Source organism: Homalodisca vitripennis, chromosome 4 (assembly GCF_021130785.1).
Source record: "Homalodisca vitripennis isolate AUS2020 chromosome 4, UT_GWSS_2.1, whole genome shotgun sequence".
NCBI lineage: Eukaryota > Metazoa > Arthropoda > Insecta > Hemiptera > Cicadellidae > Homalodisca > Homalodisca vitripennis.
This window is the reverse complement of record NC_060210.1, coordinates 50445424-50463934: the sequence shown is the minus strand read 5'-3', so window position 1 is coordinate 50463934 and position 18511 is coordinate 50445424. Positions and strand designations below refer to the sequence as shown.

Here is an 18511-nt window from a genome sequence, read left to right as displayed (position 1 = left end):
CTGTAGCTTGGCCGGCCAGATCTCCTGACCTATCTCCTATGGACTTCTTTGTTTGGGGGACTATGAAACAGGAAGTTTACTCGACCACTGTAAACTCTGAGGAAGACTTAAGAAACCGGATTGAGTTAGCTGCCCAAATAGTGCGTAACAAGTTATCTTTGAACGTGACGGTTAGGGCCATGAGGAAGCGTGCGAGAGCCTGCATTAGAAACGGAGGCAGGCAATTTGAAAACAATTTATAGATTACTTACTTTTATAATTATTCTTTTTTGTAACTGTTTCTTTATGTGTTTATCCTATGTTTGATTTATTATAGAATTAAACACAATTTTGACTGGTTATTTGGCACCGTGATATTTTAAGTAGATCTTGTTTTCCAATACTGATTCTTTAATAACCAGTAGAAGATGAAAATAAAAGTAACGTTGCATTATGTCATTTTAAAGCCCACAAAATGGGCAAGTTTTTTTGTGGTATTAGCCTCTCTTCAGAATTAACTTCCTTTAATTCCTCGGGTCTAACATCTTTTTAATGTTTTTGCCGAAAACTTAAGAATTTGATTTATTAGCAATTTGTTTGTATCAAACTTATTTTCAAGGCAGTTTTTCTCCATTATTCCCATGTAAAATTTTGTGTAGATTTCAAAAATGGATTCAGAATTAAAATAAACATTAAAAAATAATGGAGGAAATTGAGTTTTATTGAAACAAAACACGATTTTTTTTACAAAATAGTGAAATTGGTCATAGTTAAAAGATAGATGGGATAGGGATTTTTTATTTTCATATTTTGGTCTATAATACTGAGTAGTATCACCCAAAAAATTTTTCGACACTAACTTAAATTCACCCTGTATACTGAGAAACTAATATAGACAACAATGAAAACTTGAAATATTTTTCAAATAATTCGCAAAGATTAGGTCATTAACAGGAATAACAGCCCTAAACATAAGGATTAGAATGATAGCGCTACCCAGGTAATGCTTTGACTGGAAATTTCTGCAAAACAATGTTCATATAGATGGAAGGTACATTCTCTTTTAAAGAAAAAGATACACAACAGCATAATAAAAGTGCACTTCGAGGAGCAAGTGCAATGTTTATCATTGATTCAGCTGATAATAATACTATATTGCCAATAATTTTCCAACATATATAGAACGATGTGCTGTGATGTCTGAAATGAGAAAGGCGTGAAACTTGCAAATAAATTCCAACACACTAAAATTAATAATTTTAAATTTTAAGATTATAAAGAGATTATCATAGCAGTTGCGCAACTAAAGAGAGGTCAAATGGAATAGAATCCCTCCCAAAAAACCTAATAATTTATCCAGTGTATAACACCAATCCAATTGTTTGATATAGAGTAATTAATTATTTAATCCGGATTGTGCTTTTTATCTTATTTAAATATTGGTTTAATCAGATTTACTCTATTCGCCCCAGTTTGGTATGCCCTTCAATCAGATTCATCCCCCAAAAGCCAAGTCCTAGTTACATGGCTGCACAACAGAGTGGTCTGCAGCCATACAAGATGGCTTATGCTTGATGAAATTATAAGACGCAGTAAAAGAATATCATGCATATAATCATGTGTTCAATGTTAAAGTATATCCACTCTTGTTGAATGTGACAATAGTCTGAGACAACTAAAGAACTTGGATTGTCTGTCACACAAGTAATGTATGGTAATTATTGTTATACAAGTAGTATAATAAATCAAATGTAAAAATTGAAGAAAATGTTATTATAACAATTATTTAACATCTTTATGATTTGAGGGAATAGTCTTGAATATTAAAACTAGCTCTGTAATTCTGCAGGTTTTAGTATAAAGTTTATAGTACGGCAGATTTTGCACAATCATTAAAATTCTGTAATTATCATTTACAGATCAGGGATTTATGAAAAATTATACTGTAGACTCCACTGAATGATCCAAACTAGTTGCCTCCAAAGATACCTAATTCATGCTTAATTTTACTGTTATCTGCATCCCCAGAGCCATGTGCTTTTAGTAAGAAATCCAACCCCAACATTAATTGTATTTACTCTTGTATTAAATACATTAAATTAAAATTTTCAGATGTTTATTTGTGAAACGGTTTTATATTTTTAGTATTGTTTGTTTTAGCACTTAACAATATTTTAACTTAAAAATTTCTTTAATCCATATAGTGCCAGAGTCTTGTGTAGACTGTGAAGAACACTTAGATAGTGTCAAGTAGTGTGAGGTTTCGGCCCTAAAGGTGTTAATCTATTAATTTAACGGGCATTAATGATAAATTAAGATACTTTTATTTTATAGCACATTTTAAACTATACAAGGCTGTGGCATTGGTGAAAGATGTCTTGACTACTGTCTGGAATTGTGTTTGACATCACATCAAGGGTTGTGTGTAAGAATTATTTGCTACATAGTTTATTTGATATGTATGTTGTAACTATATTACCACTACGGTTCATGGGTCTAATAGAAGCTTATATATGGTACATTAATAATATAGTAATACTTCTACACCAATGTTTCTGAAGCTGTAATGATTGAGTCAGTATGCTCATTTGGATACCGGTACCTTATAAGTTAATTAAGAAGTTATTATACAGGGATACTTTTGGAAATTAACTGATTTCATTATTGACTTCACCCATTTTGAGATTATATTGATAGTAGTGTAATAGCAAAAAGGTTGATGAGGAATACTGGTAAATATTAAAGCCTCTTTTTAATCATTGGGTAATAACAGGTGGAAGGAAAGAGGTTGTCAGATATGTATGTCAACTTGGATCCAGATTCTTTAAAAGAGATAGTCTTCTATATTGATGATGCCCACTGCCAGTACAAACGCTATATTGAAAGCAAACTATTCTAGAGTGTTATATAGTCACAATTTGTTAAATGGATTCATCATAATTTTATCACCTTTGCATTGCAGCTTTTGATTTATCTAAAGCATTTGAATTGTGAGATACTTTCAATTTCAATTAATAAGGTAATAAGTCAAATGTTTAGAACCGAATAAGTTTGAAGGTCTTGTTGTTAATTTGTATAACTAGGACTATACAGTGTATTGAGTAGAGAGATAGAAACCACTTTTACTCCTTTTAGAGACAATTTTGTTTAAATATGTAAGCACTTAAAAAATTTATTTCACCAAAATTTGTTAGTGTTTTGCCAATAGTTTCTTATTTGTTAAGATTCTTCAAGGAATCGTCAGTTTTGGTTGTATCAGTTGCAGAGCTTTGCTTTCTTTAATCCTTAAGCATTTAATACTAATATTAAGTATAATAGCTTTTTCTATTCTTTTATATCAGCGTGTGAAATTTTATAAAGATAATGTCTGCCTACATTTATTGTGGAAAATGGTATATTTACTTTTAAAATGTATGCTTTTAAGAAATATCATTACCGCAGTATTGTATTATCAAAGTAAAGATAAGAGTAAAGAAGATTTTTACTATAAAGTTGAGGCTTAATGAAACAACAAAATATTGGGTGAAGTGAGGATAAAGATGTAGTTTTTGCTAAAGCATAACTATGTTCAGGTTATATCTAAGTTCGATGTGAATAAAAAGTTATAGTAACTACTCTCTAGTTGTAGGTTACGATTCTCCAGATAGGAGCTGATACAACTTAAAATTGGCAACTTTTTGTAACTTTTCTTGGCACTTTCTAGTTTGTACCAAACTGTCTGAGTATGCACGTCAGATACGAACATATCTACCATATTTGAATAAACATTTGGGTGAATAACAGTAATTTACTTTCCAATTGAATAGTAAAAATATTAATAATTGTGCCCAATGGTCTGAATCTAATTGAAAACAGAAATAAATCCTTCAACGTTACATGAGAAGAACCTCCAAGAGTTTTTTATGTTTTATACAATAAAAAATTGTGCTTTTTGAGTACATCTATTGTATATATAATAAATTTCTTGTTTTATATAATCCATACTCAAATGTTTTTAAGATATTCATGTAAAATGACTTGTACATCATATTAATTTTCTACATATTATTTTAATGAAAGCTGTTTTAAAGTTGAATCCAGAAAGGAATGATTAAGAATCAATGTTTGCTTAATATATAATCAAACACTCCAATAAATGAAAGATTTTTATTTTGTGAGGCCTTTCGTGCTCAAAGAACACATCGTCAGACCCACATAACTGAAATAAAAGTAAATTAATAATAAAAACAATTTAGATTTAAATAAAAACATATGTCTTGAAAAATACAAAGAGATAAGATTTTAAAGGCCAGGAAGCATGTCTACTGTATATATAAAAATTAATATTTAATTAGATTAAAGGCAGTAACGGTGAATTTTGTAGAGGTCCAGGTTCATTATTTACTAAATAATTTTGGTTCTTCTGCATAAAAATAGTTTCGTAAGCATCGAGGAATTTGTTGTCATTGATTTCTTTTAATAATTTGACTTGTGAAAAGCAGTGTCCAGTATGGAGTGCATGTTTCGCCATGGCCGATCTTTCTTCTTGCTGATACTTCAGACATGCTTTATGTTCCTTTACTCTCTTTTTTATTTTCCTTTTTGTTTGGCCAATATATTTTAAATCACAGTTGTCACAATTAATTTGATAGATTCCAGATTTTTCTTCATCGTCTATTTTATTCTTTGGATTTCCTAATATGTTTTTTAGTTTTATTTTGGAATTTGAGGATACATTAATACTGGCATGTGTTTTAAAAACTTTTAGCAATTTCTGTAGTTAAATTGTTGTAAGACACAGATATCCATTTTTCAGGTTCTTTGTGGGTTATTTCAGTTATGTGGGTCTGACGATGTGTTCTTTGAGCACGAAAGGCCTCACAAAATAAAAATCTTTCATTTATTGGAGTGTTTGATTATATATTAAGCATTTAGTTTCCAATAAGAAGAAGCTGGTAAAAATGTAAGAATCAATGTGTTTACAGTATATGAATGATTTGTATTTATACTGTTTTCTGTAGTTACGTGATTGTTGTTTTAATGAAAATTATGTTAAAAATTGTTTGATAAATTATGTTCAGAATTAAAATATTAAACATGAGATATTGTTCCCAAATGAAAATCTTTCAAAATAAAATACAATAACGTTATAGTCTACCTCAGAAAAATTACAAAATAAAAAATGATGTTATGTTACTGTTGTTGGAAAATCATGACGTTTTATACTTACAACTCTTTACGAATCAGAAAAGTTACCCTATTCCAGGGGCGTATTACAATTTCAAAAGAGTGCAAAAAGCGGAGAAAACATCCAAGAGAGAAATGTATGGTCAGTGCTGTAGCGAAGGGGGTGGTCCGGGGGGTCCATTAAAAAATAAATTAAGCATGGAGCAGGGGAAAGAAATGATAGTTATCATTACTCTTGTCTACAACATTGAATTAATTGATTTAATTGATTAAAGTGATCGTTGTTAAAAATAGAATTGTCCTTTTGTTTAAATTATAAAGTATCAAACAATAAGTTTGTGCTCAGCCTTTCTGGTAGTGTAGTGTAATCACAGTATTTGTATAGGGCGCGGTCACGTGACGTCACAAATTAACCTGAATCGTAACACGGCAAACAGTGTACATTAGCGACCACTTCGTTCAAATTCGTCTTGAGGACTTAAAATGAATGCTTAGAATTAAGTTACAATGTTGATTTTAGGTGTCATTAAACTGTAAACGAGTATATAATTATTAAAAAAAAATCACTTTCGGTCGGAAATTACATCTGAAAAACTCTACTGATTAGAACTTCAACTACTTTGGACTTGAACTTAGTATTTCCGTTTTTGCTATCATTAAACTGTACACGAGTACCTAATTAAGATGTGGTTTTTAAACTTTCATTCGTGACTGATCTGTACCCGAACAACGCTCGAACATTGCCCTCCTTTCCTAAAGGGTTTCTGGCCATCAGTGGCCCAATGTCCCAGAAGGGGTATTTCATTTTCTCCACGGAATATAATTGTGTCAATTATATGCTTGAGTGAAGCTCTGTTTTGTTCTTTTTCTTTCTTCTCCTGTGAATCTAACATCACATGGATGCCTTCTACTCGGCCAGAATCGAACTTCTTAAAGTTTCTGTAGCTATACAAGAAAATTTGTGGTACTAGAGTTGCTGTGAGAGGTGAATTTGCCTATTAAATCTTTCCACTTTCTATATGGCGTAATTACTAAAACTCCATATTTTTGGTATTTTTACCTTTTACCAGTGATCTCAATTGGCAAATAACTCACAAAACGTCCCCTGGATACCCCTGGTTTCGAACCCCCCCCCCTGAACGAAATTTCCGGCTACGCTACTGTTATGGTAATTATTGTTATACAAGTAGTATAATAAATTAAATGTAAAAATTGGAAAAAATTTTAATATAACAATTTATTTAACATCTTTATGATTGAAATGAATAATCTTACTTATATAACCTGAATAAAACTATTTAAAAACAACTAATACAGCTTTAATGTTTGATACTTGAGGTTAATTTTGAATTTAATACACACTGATATTTTCTTTTTCAGCATATAAAAAGGCTGTTTTGCACTTTTAAATCAGGTAGAAAAACTATTGAATACACTGTAGTTTACAACTAAAATGAAATTTTGATCTCCAACAAAGGTTATAAACAATAGTTGTAGTGGCAAATTAGAGCTTTATTTGAATTATATTCTGTGCTATCTGTAGATTGAATATTTCATAAAAGAGAAAGTAGTTTGTATCTCGACCTTAAGATGTAACTACCAAGTAGAGTCTACTTTTGTTCTGGACTGGAGAAGTTATTACTACTTAGAATTAGCAACTTACTTCTTAGGCAACTCACAAATTGTTCATGTTAAGTCCAATCACTAGACTACCAAGTAGATTAACTTTGTTTTCACTTTCCTCATTCTTGAAACAACCAGTGCTTAAAAGTTTATCACTGTACTATTAACTCTTGCTTTTTATCATAACTTTATGATTATTAAAGTAAAGTAGGAAAAATTAGTCTAAAACTATTAAGATCACTAATTTACTGTATCTATTCAGTCAACAGTGTGCAAGCCATTATTGAAGTATTTTATTTAAACGCGTATATTCTAATAATATGAGAAAATGTTTTCAATCTATTTGGTCTGAGGAGTAACTATTTTTTGTTTCTCTGATTCTTAGATATCTCTGTTACAGATAGTCTAAATAAAAAGTTAAAAGGAATAAGGATAGTATTAAACCATCTGCAGGCCTTGACCAACCATGGCTGTATTTCAAATAAAGAATAAGAATAAAGAATAAAGAATTTTATTTTCTTAAATTTCAACAGTTAACAAAATGTACACTTTTATCTCAACATTTAATAATTCTCTTGTCAGGCTGACCATTATTTTATTACTTAACTTAGTAGTTTTGCATTGAAAACAGCCTTAACTATTACAATATACAGTATGTACATATTACAGTAGGTAAATATTGACACAAGAAGGAAATTTAAGAAAATCTAGGGCCTCTAAGGCAAGCCTGTTCAGAGGTTCCTTTACAGTACTTACAAAAAAAAACAATAGCACTCAGAAAAAATTATTTTTTAAGAAAATTGACAAAGATGGTCTCAAAAAAACAAACATGTTGTGCCTTAGCAAAAAATTTATCCACAGTTAACGAAATAAACAAATGCAACTTGCAACAAGAGAAAATAACAACACCTGACTTCCCGTACCACCATCCACAAGGAAGCAGAACATAGACTACAGATACATAATAAAACAAAAATATTGACTTCACAACTGTATTAACAATAAATAAATATTTACGTACAAATATTAACCATACATTACTGATAAACACTGATCATCTGAATAAGTAAGCTATTGTATAATATTAAACAAAAACTCAATATCTTCCAAATGAAAGAGCCATGATTTTAATCTATTCAAAAAAATATTTTTGTTGTATGAATATTTAATATAATCAGGTATTTGGTTAAAAATCTTTGGTGCAATAAAATTATATGTTCTTAGTATTGTAAATTTATTTGCAGGTATTTACATTGGCTGTAGTAAAAAAGTTTTGTTGCTTAGGTATTGTATGAACGAGAAGGTTCATATTTAGTTTTATTTGAGATTATTCTTACCAAATGCTTCTGCCGTAGATATATTGAGTTCAAGTAAGACATATATGTATTGCCCCAAAATACTATTCCATACTCTATTCTGCTCTGCACCATTGAAAAATAAACTGTACGCAAAACTCTCTCACTACACATACTTTTTAAAAAATAGAAAAACCTTAGGATTTTATTTATTTTACTATTTAATTTACTTATATGTATCTTCCAATTCATTTCACTATCAACATATACACCTAAATACTTTATTTCACTGGTTTTACCCAAAACAGAACATTTACTTTTTTTACAATTAATTTGTTGACTAATACAATCTGCACACCTATATAAAATCGGTACTGAAAAATTTACTTCTTTTTTTAAAGAAAAATTTATGTATTTTGTTTTTTCAACGCTTAGTTGCATATGATTCACAGTATGGTAATGCCATAACGTCATGAAAATGCTGGGGAAAACCAATAAAGTTATTCTAACATGTGTTTCTGGACATAGAGGAACTGTCCTCTTACTGGTCCTGAACCAATGTGTGGGGTTTCATATAACTTAGCACGTAGATAAGTTGCCAAGTGGGTGTTTAACAAACACTGACAACATGGGAGAAAAACTGAGGGGAACGTACAAGCAAAGCGGATGCTCAACGGACCATCAAGAAACATTGCAGCAGATGCCCTTAGAATGAGTAGAACGGAGATCCGTAAGACGACTGGTTTTATTACAGGTCATTGGATATTCCGAAGCCACCTGAACAGAATAGATATTCTAGTTCAGGAAACAATGTACAGGAAATGTGGCGAGGCTGACGAAACAGCCAAGCACATCATATTTGAATGTTCAGCATTACAGCAGAGCAAACACTCAGGTCTCGTGGTTTTGTAAAGGCCTGGGATTTGACACAGCTTAAACCTGGAAGAGAGTGCACGATAAACCGAATGGCTGGGAGGCAAATATCAGGCCCAGGAAACGTGGCCCTCTGTAAAAAAAGTCCATAAACCAGGCTGTAGTGCTTTAATTGTTGTGAGGAGGTGAGGTAGATTAATGTTATTTACATCTTGTCCACACATTACTAACTTATAGCTTCCTCTTGAGTTCAGAGTACTTGCCAGTGTTAATACTGAATATCATGAAAGATTTGTTTGATCTACTGCCCTTGTTCTTCGTGGTGAAGATATCCCATGTCAGCATCCCTCATAACTCATACTAACAAAGATGGGCATTGAAAATAAATCAATGCATTTAGCAACAATAAATACTTTGTTCTGTTAAATAATGTGTTTTTGTTTAAAATTTAAGATGAGAATTTTTATGTAGAATGGCAGAAACCTTCTCTTATTTTTATATAACCCTATTAATTAACAGAACAAGGTATTTACTGTTTCTAATTTCTTTACTTTTAATGTCCTTCTTTGTTATTACGATTTAATTTAAAAATGTACTTTTTAAATGTTCACTCCATTTAATACTTCCATAAGATAATTTTAAAACTGATGATAAGTTGTTCCTGTAACAGGTCATTAAATGTATAGCGTTTCTAAGTTTTCATAACCTTAATGTTATAATTTAATTCTCGTATATTTCATTTGAAACAGGATACCTACTGTTTATTCATTACACATACCATTATTAATTTATAGACATACACACAACACGCGCTAACACACAGATTATAGTGTTTTCATATTAAGCAACATGTTTTAATTGTATATAATGTTGTTGTATATCTGTTCCAGACGGGTGCATATTTCTAGTGCTACCCTGGAATGTCTACAGGGAGCCTATGAAGTAGAACCAGGTCATGGTGACACCAGAGACAGCTATCTTAAGGTACAATTGCACACATTCAGTTCTTTCCTTTAAGAACAATTTAGTATACTTGTTTGAGGTTGTTGAGATTTTTTGAGGAATATATTGTAATATGTAGCTTATGTTAACAAATTGTATGTTGTACTTCATATTAATAAACTTTAACTATTTAATAGAGAAGACACTTATTATTCAATTATTTATAAAGATCCAAAGCTATTCATTTAAGCTATACAAGTGGAGTTCTATCAATACATTAATGTATCATCATTAATAAATTCACATTAACTTGGTCCAGTGCAATTTAGAATATTTTCAACGTGAGGTTTTCAAAAAGTGTACTTTTGTGTCTAATAATCAAACTGAAAACTTTACAGGAACATGAAGTAGAAACATACCTGATAAAACAGAAGGAACCATCTAAACCTCGCAAGAGGTTGATGCACAGAGCGTCTCGACCAGCACTGTGGTCTGAGGAAGAGAAGCTGACGAACTCTGTCAACAGAGAGAGCCCTAATATGACTCCGATTCATACATTCCGTACGTAATATGAATATTAAGCTGTGAAAAATAAAAGAACATTTATTTTGTTATTTACCTCTTTCATTATTATAATTTACACTTATCAGACACTGGAACTAGCCTTTGAATATCAATAAAACTTAACCATTTTCATTTTTGAGAAAGACCTCTTGGTTTTGGATTACCATTGTTTAAAATGTTCTGTGTATTTTCTAAACTTTACTTTTATTACAGGTCACAACATTATCAAACAGACAGACAGCAATGGAAATCATGGCAATCACAATAGTTTGGGGTTTGCAGATGAATGGACTCCTGAAATACCTTTTGAAAATGTAAGTACACAATTGTGAGACACCTTATTATTATATTCATTTAATCGAAACAAACATAAGTACATAAGTAAAACACACCACTTACATCTTTTTGTAAAAATAATAAATAGTGTAATTTACTGTTTAGTTTGAGTTAATCACAATTTTAAGATTTATTTTCACTTATTAATTTACCCTGATTTCTCTTATGAGTATACTTTCAAAACATATGAATTAAAAAAAAATGTCAAACAAGATATAGTTATATAAAACTTAATTTATTCATTGAATAAATGTGAATCTTAGTCTGATCTTGCTGTAAAAAATGCATTAACAATTTGAATAGATGATTTCTTTTAGTTTATTTGTAATGTTATAAACATCTTCTATATACTTGTTCCATTTTTATTGGTAACACAGATGACTTTAATTTATTTCTAATAATCGAAATTCCATCTGATTTTTTTCTATTTTTAATAAATATAATGATCATGACAAAACATTGCTATGTCTGGGCTTAAAATGGCCAGTCTTAATTGCTTTCACAATAATTTACTCAACTTCATAATGGTACCAAATATAATGGCCATATTATAACACTACTGTACAAAATGTTAAAGTATGGGAAACAAGTTATTGATCCTCTTGACAAAATGTAACCTTTTGCCTTTCATATACCCCACCTATTAAGTTTTCTTGGATCCAGTAGTGTGCACTGAAAAGTATATGCAGAACATTTTGATAATTATTATTACTTGTTAAGCAAAAAACTATTCAGATATTTTTACTGATATATTATTTGAGGTTATCCTATTCATACTGCACAGTGAATTTCTAAGTATAGCTAACTACAGAATTAGATTAATTCATACTCTCCAATTAAGCCTCATGTAATTCACACCAATTGTACATTTCAGTTGCCTCCAGCATAATCATCTTTTGTGTCGGTTGGAACCATTACAACTTTATCTTTTGCTTGTATAAAAAATAATAAATAAGTAAATAAAGTAAGAGTACTAGCGATAGTAAAATTACAAACCACAAAATGATATCTTTTGATGATGCCAACAGTCATCTACGGTTAAAGAAAGCCACTTTGCTATCATACTAGTCTGCTTCAGACTCAATACAATGTTTTGTACAGTTGAATACAATATGATGATTAAAACACAGATGTTTGATATTGGCTACAGTAATAGGCCAAAATTACCTTGAAAGGTTTGTTATCAACATTATAAAGCGAAAAGCAAGGTTTAGATAAAGGAGAATCATCATTTGTTCAACTGATGCTCAGGAATTCACTTCAATTGATAAATTGAAGATGTTTTACCAAAAATTTGTAACTATTTTCTTAAATACTTGGAAGCAGCAGCATTCTGGTTTTTTTCTATGATTCCACTGATATTTGCTAAACCAGTATTAGTTTGGGGAACAGAAATTGTATTTTTCTTGATCATAAAAATTGCAAAAAATCTCAATTCTTCTGACTTGGCTCTTAAAGACATTTACTACTGTTAAACCTGTTTTACTTTCTATATCAGATTACATTTATGGTTTGGCAGAGCAATGGCATGTCATCAAGAAGAACCAAACAAGTTGCTATAAAATTTACCTTGAGTAAATAATGAAAAAAATTAGGAAAGACTATCTTCTGAGGCAACAGAGAGTATTATTTTCATTTTCAAAACTATCCCATATTCTCCTTCTCATATCACACTTTCCTTTTCAAAATTCATAGGGCAATATATAGTTTATTTTTGTACAACAAGGCAGATTAATGTTAAAAGAATCTTCTTGCCAAAATATTTCATGTAATTTAATATTTCTACTTATTAAGTTTTTCTTTATTTCCATGCTTTGTTCGAGATTATTCTGGTATTCATTTCAGAATTTACACAGATGGAATATGGGCTTATTTAACAATGTACAAGGTTTAATTGAATATTATAATGTTCCCCAATCCAGAGATAATCTCAAAGTGATATCTGGTTTGATAAATGCAACTTGTTTAGAAACTAGATGCTGTCTTCGGAATAAGTTTATGAAGCAATCATTAAACAAAAATGAATTGGTTTTTAATTGTAAAAAATGTATTTTACTTGTACTTTGGGCAAACTTATTAGCCAATCATGGATAACGTAAATAGACTGGACTTTGTATTCTGAACTCCTTCCAAGTTTATGAGCTTAGGCAAATAAACTTAGAGCAACTTTGAAATAAGCTTACCTTGCTCTAAAGGAGTAATCAGTACATCCAGTTAGTTATGAAAACGAATAGAATGCTTACGGAATAAGCATTTTTAGAGCAACAACAATAAGTAATTTAGATAGGCTTTTGGTCCTAAAAAAAAATCTTTGAGAATCATGAAAAATTTAAGATACCTATATAGATTCTGTTAAACATATTTTTTCTGAACTTGGAATTCTGACATATATTCTGGTTTACACATATTTGAATCAATAATTTATGTAAAACAATTTTTGATCCGACACTAAAAACCAATAAACATACATATAATACTCGTTTTAATAGACATGTCGATCAACACAATCTCGAATTTTACAAAAAGAAAACATATTACAGAGGTGTTAGATATTTACATAATTTACCAACAAAATTTATAATGGAAACAGATCTGTTAAAATTTAAAAAAGAAGTCAAAGATTATTTAACTAATTTGTCTCTATATTCTTTTGTGGAATATTTCAATTCAAAAACCAATTAATTCATTTAGAGAAGAATTGAAGATAAATTATTAAGATGTTACGATTTTATTTTTTTACTTATATTTTAAAATTAATATTAGTATTTAGTTTCATTGTAGTGACGCTATTCTTTGTACCTTGTACATATTACAGAATAAAGTAGTTTGACTATTGACTATTGACTATAGTCTATTCAAAGAGATTCAAGAAAAGGTTTTATATCACGTCTATTCTGTTCAGAATATTCCTGAGTTTATGAATGAAATGATTAGTATGTATGGTGCACAGTTGATGTATTGTCCACCTGGACCTGAGAAAGATAATCAAGTCAGATTGATAACTATGTGTAGGTAGATCTGCACATAAAATGTAATAACAAATACATTTATTTTTAGAGTCACCGGATGAAGAAATCATTAATATCAAAAGGCCTAAAGAAATAAAACCATCAGATATGTGTGTTTATTGATTGTTCCATACAGTTTATATGGTTGGATATTAAATTATATTTGCTACCTAAAGCGAATGCAGTGCTTTTGACAGAAAAATGTTTGTTGCTTTATGATAACACACAAATCATGCTTATGCAATAGAATTTTGTTTATCCAGATTTCAATGGAATATTTTGCCATCAATAATGGTGACTTGAATTACTTGTTTACGTTGACTTATTAGGTTAAAATAAACTGTTATTTAGAGTTTAAAATGTGTGAAAAAGGCTGGAAATTATTTTGGAACTCATCCAGCTCATTTATAAGATAAATCATTTAGCACTTTGTAAAATGTTCTTATAAAAAAAAAAAAAAAAAAATAGGAATAACAATTTTGACTATTACTTGTAACCAATATTTAAATGAAATATTACAGTTGCTTAATTGAAACAATGATACCATTTGAGAACACTGTAAAGATTTAAACCAGGCGTAGTTTAGTTGCAAAACAGTTAAGAAGACATCCAGATTTTTGTTGTTGTTGTTTTATTTATTTTTAAATATTGCACCATATTACAGAAAATGTCTTATATGTCATATCAATATGTAAAAAGTATATATTCTAAAGGGCAATATATAATGTATAGAATATAATTTGTCATATAACCAATATATTAACATTTATAAAACATTAAATACTTAAAATTAACTATAGAAATAATCAATATGAAACATTGATGTAATGAACATTAGATATTACACTGATTTTAATAGACTTCATTTAAGAATCCATTTTAAATATAAAAAACACTTTTCAAGCAAGATAATCACTTTATTCCTTAAAGCTTTTAAGAAAATCTTTGATCAATGTAACAAAAATAGGTTTTAAATATGTGTTTTATTTAACATATAAATAAAGGTGCTTTTGCATATAGTGGAATTGTTATTCTGTTTGAAAAGATACAAAAAGTTCTTTTTCTTAACCATAATTAGCTTGTGGCAAATATAAAGTAATAAAAAAGTAACAAGTTTCAAACTAAAATTGGGTTTATAAGATGCATCATGCTCGGAGTAGTTAATTTTTCAGACTATAGTTTTTGAATTTTAAAACGCAAATACCTTTACTACCTGTTGTTACCTATAGCTAAGTACCAGCGGGCAGGACCTGGATGTTGATGAGTTGCCCCCAGTTGAGCCTCCACCCTCCCTTACTCCTGCTGAGGAGGTGGATGTTATCATGGACAACAACATAGAGGTAGAGAGCAACCAGCGAATACGTAAGGAGAATGTCAACGCCTGGACACTTACATTCAAACAGCCTGATATGGAAGTTAAAGTAAATATAAATTTCTTTCTGGTACTAATAAAATTTAAAAAATCAATTAATTATTGATTGATTGTTATTACATGTAACATTAAGAATTGTTGTATTTGTTTCATGTTTTGTAGACCTGACTTTACAAAACAAGTTATCTGTAATTAGAAGTTAACTGTAAGTAAAAAACTAAACTAATTTTAATTTTTTACTTACAATTAACTTGTATAATGTGGGATTTTTTATGTAAGTTATCACCATGAATGGTTGGCCAGTTTTTAGGAGAGATTTTGTATGACTATTTTATAATTCATATTCATGCAAAAAGAACAGAAGAATTTAATATAATTACAGTGTAAATTCTTATTACTGATGTACTGAAGATTTCAGTATCCTATTTTCCACTATGAATGAATAAAATTTACTAAATTCAGTTTAAAAATATGAATACATTTATGGTGTTAATCTTTTTATACAAATACAAGGCATAATCCAAATTAAGGGCAGTTGGATCACAGGAAAAAATAAACTCGTAAGAAACACATTTTATTGGCAAACTTAGTTAGCTACAAGCCTACTTCACTTCTTTACATAATTCCAGTTAATTTGTAAGCATTTTTCGTACTGCAGCACCAGCTTCTTTAACTCCTCTGTATAGAAGCTCACCACCTGAGAGTAGAACCAGTTGACAACGCCGTTCTTCAGTTCCTCTTCAGTTTCAAAACGTTGTCCACCGAGCCGCCGTTTCAAGTGCAAGAAGAGAAAGTAGTTGCTAAGTGCAAGTTCAGGACTGTACAGTGGGTTGTCAAAGATATTCAACGAAAATCTTGAATTTTCTCCCTGGTTATGGCAGCAGCTTGAGGATGCGCGCTATTGTGTAGCAGGATTACGCCAAATGACAGTTTCCATGTTGTTTGTTCTGGATCGCATGCCTCATAGTAGGCACCCTAAGTTGAGAGATTCTGTCATACAAGTAAACAAGCATTATAATACCATCATCATAACTTACTGCTAAACAAAGATGTGGTTTCAAGGTGTAATCTGTTCTGAATTTCTTCTTTTCAAGCCACTTAATCAGTGCAAGAAATATGTGGAAGTTGCTAGGTTGGGGTTGTAGACTGGAAGACCAAAATTATCTCATTCAAGCTTGTTAAGACACATGTTTCATTATACTAGCACTGTGATGGTGAGAATTGTTATGGATAAATACAATTCTAGAAATGTACATTTCTCTTATATTTTGAATTACTCTTCAAACCGTTAAGAAGTGTCACAGTAACCTGCTACATTTACTGTGATCCCTGGTTTAATTATATAATCAGTTTTTAGTCCTAAATCACAATGGCCACAATCTTTCTGTTATTAAAGTTGTTTATGTATTTTTTTTAGGTTTGTTTGGTTGATTTAAATGCATCCATTCTTGTGACCATTATTTTGTTTTTGTAGTGTTGTACAAAACTAATGTCTCCTCATATCATGATGTTTTCTTGATAATCATTCTAATTCTTCACCATTATCGTAATAATATGATACCAATAATATTGTAACCTTGTAGGTAACAGTAATGTTGATGTCATTAGGCTAGCTTTGTATTTATAAGACAACGTCTTTGGAACCCACAGAGTTTTTCTATAAAGTTGTTTTTCTAAAATAGTTTATATATATTAATCAAAACAGCTGAAAATTTAACAGATAACTCCCTTATGGTAAACATCTGATTGTATTGAAACATTGGGTAAAGTCAATGAGTTTCTTTTGCTACAGGCTTCAATCCTTGAATTTTTTTTCATCTTGAACATCAAATCATCTGTCTTAAAACTTCCTACTCCACTTGTGCACTGCATCATAGCTCATTAAAATTTCACTCTACACTAAAGCATTTCTTCGATGAATTTTTCCTGCATTAAGCCCTTCTGCTTGCAAAAGCTGTATAACACTATACAACTCACACTTACAAGGAAATCAAGTGTATTAGCCTTGATGACTAGCACATGTCTCCAGATCAACTCGTATGCTTGAAAGTGGATGAGGCTGTATGTAGGAAGAGTGCACGTAATTTCTTCTTACCCCACAACTAGCTGTTTAACAACACAATTGGGCTTTGGAAACTTCAGACCTTCTAAATATATATTCTTTTGAAATACTAATATCCTGAACTGTTGGAAGTTTTTATTTGTTAAAAGATAATAAAAGTAAGACTATTTTAAGTATGTTAAGATAAGTCATTCGACAGAAGACACAAGATAAGTCATATAACACAGACAAAGCTTGAAAACAAATGTTTTTAGTGTCTCACTTCAAGCATTAAAATATCGAGCTGCTTGTATCATTGACCCTCCTTTTAACCCAATAAGACATCCGCCAATAAACCTACCCCACCAAGAAACAGAAGAAATCAAGACACTCAAAAAAATAAAAGTTGGAAATGTCTGAACAACAGTCTGAACCCCGTAAGGAAAAACTTAAAGTGACAATGTCACCTCCCATCACAGCCACTAAACTTGGCCCTGGTGAAAGTATAGCAGACTTTTATAACAAACACACTGAGAAGCTAACTGAGAAAACTACAAGACAAGATGTTCTACATTGTTCACCTAATTCAAATAGCACTTGCCATGAAACAATCACAATGATTTCATATTCTGACAACTCTGAAGAAACACAGAACAATAACTCTTTTTTAGAAGTTCTCTTGAAGGGAAAAGAGCAACCATAGCAACAGCCACATCAAAAAATCTAAACATTAAGCTCAACAAACTTAAACTCCTTCATCAAAACATTACCTGGCTATCAAACAAAATTGACAGGTTAAATCATTTCCTGAGCGACAGTAAACTAGATTTTTTAATATTAACGGAACATGGACTGAAGAAAACTTAGAGAATACATGCATAGATCTATCTATCTCTACGGAGGCTTTCCAAGAAAAAACACATCAAAGGAGGTGTAGTAGGTTATGCTAAACAAGGCCTTGAAAACTGTATAAAGATGATTGAAAATAGTAAAGAAGATACAGAACTTATCTGTGAGACAGTCTTTTTTGAAATCAAACTCAAAAAGAAGGAAACAATAAATGTGCTAGGAGTTTATAGACCACAGAGTGCAAAACTAGAACAAGCTATTGAGATCCTGACAGAAGAATTAGACAAAGCCCTTAACACACACAGACAAATAGTAATCATGGGAGACATAAATGTTGACAATTTACAAGCAAGCAATGACAAAACTCAACTAGAGGAACTTCTCACTTTATTTAACATTACAATGATACAACTCCCACCCACAAGAATTACACATGAAACATCAAAATCAATAGACTGGATCA

General features: G+C 30.6%; 1 protein-coding gene across 1 annotated transcript in view; it reads left to right on the top strand.

Moving 5' to 3' along the window:
- Nucleotides 1-18511, top strand: part of LOC124359305 (adenylate cyclase type 8) — a 212209-nt gene that overhangs the window by 150438 nt on the left and 43260 nt on the right. Inside the window, 4 exon segments of the mRNA XM_046811933.1 lie at nt 9827-9920; nt 10277-10439; nt 10656-10756; nt 15016-15207. Coding sequence (XP_046667889.1) covers nt 9827-9920; nt 10277-10439; nt 10656-10756; nt 15016-15207 — 550 coding nt within the window.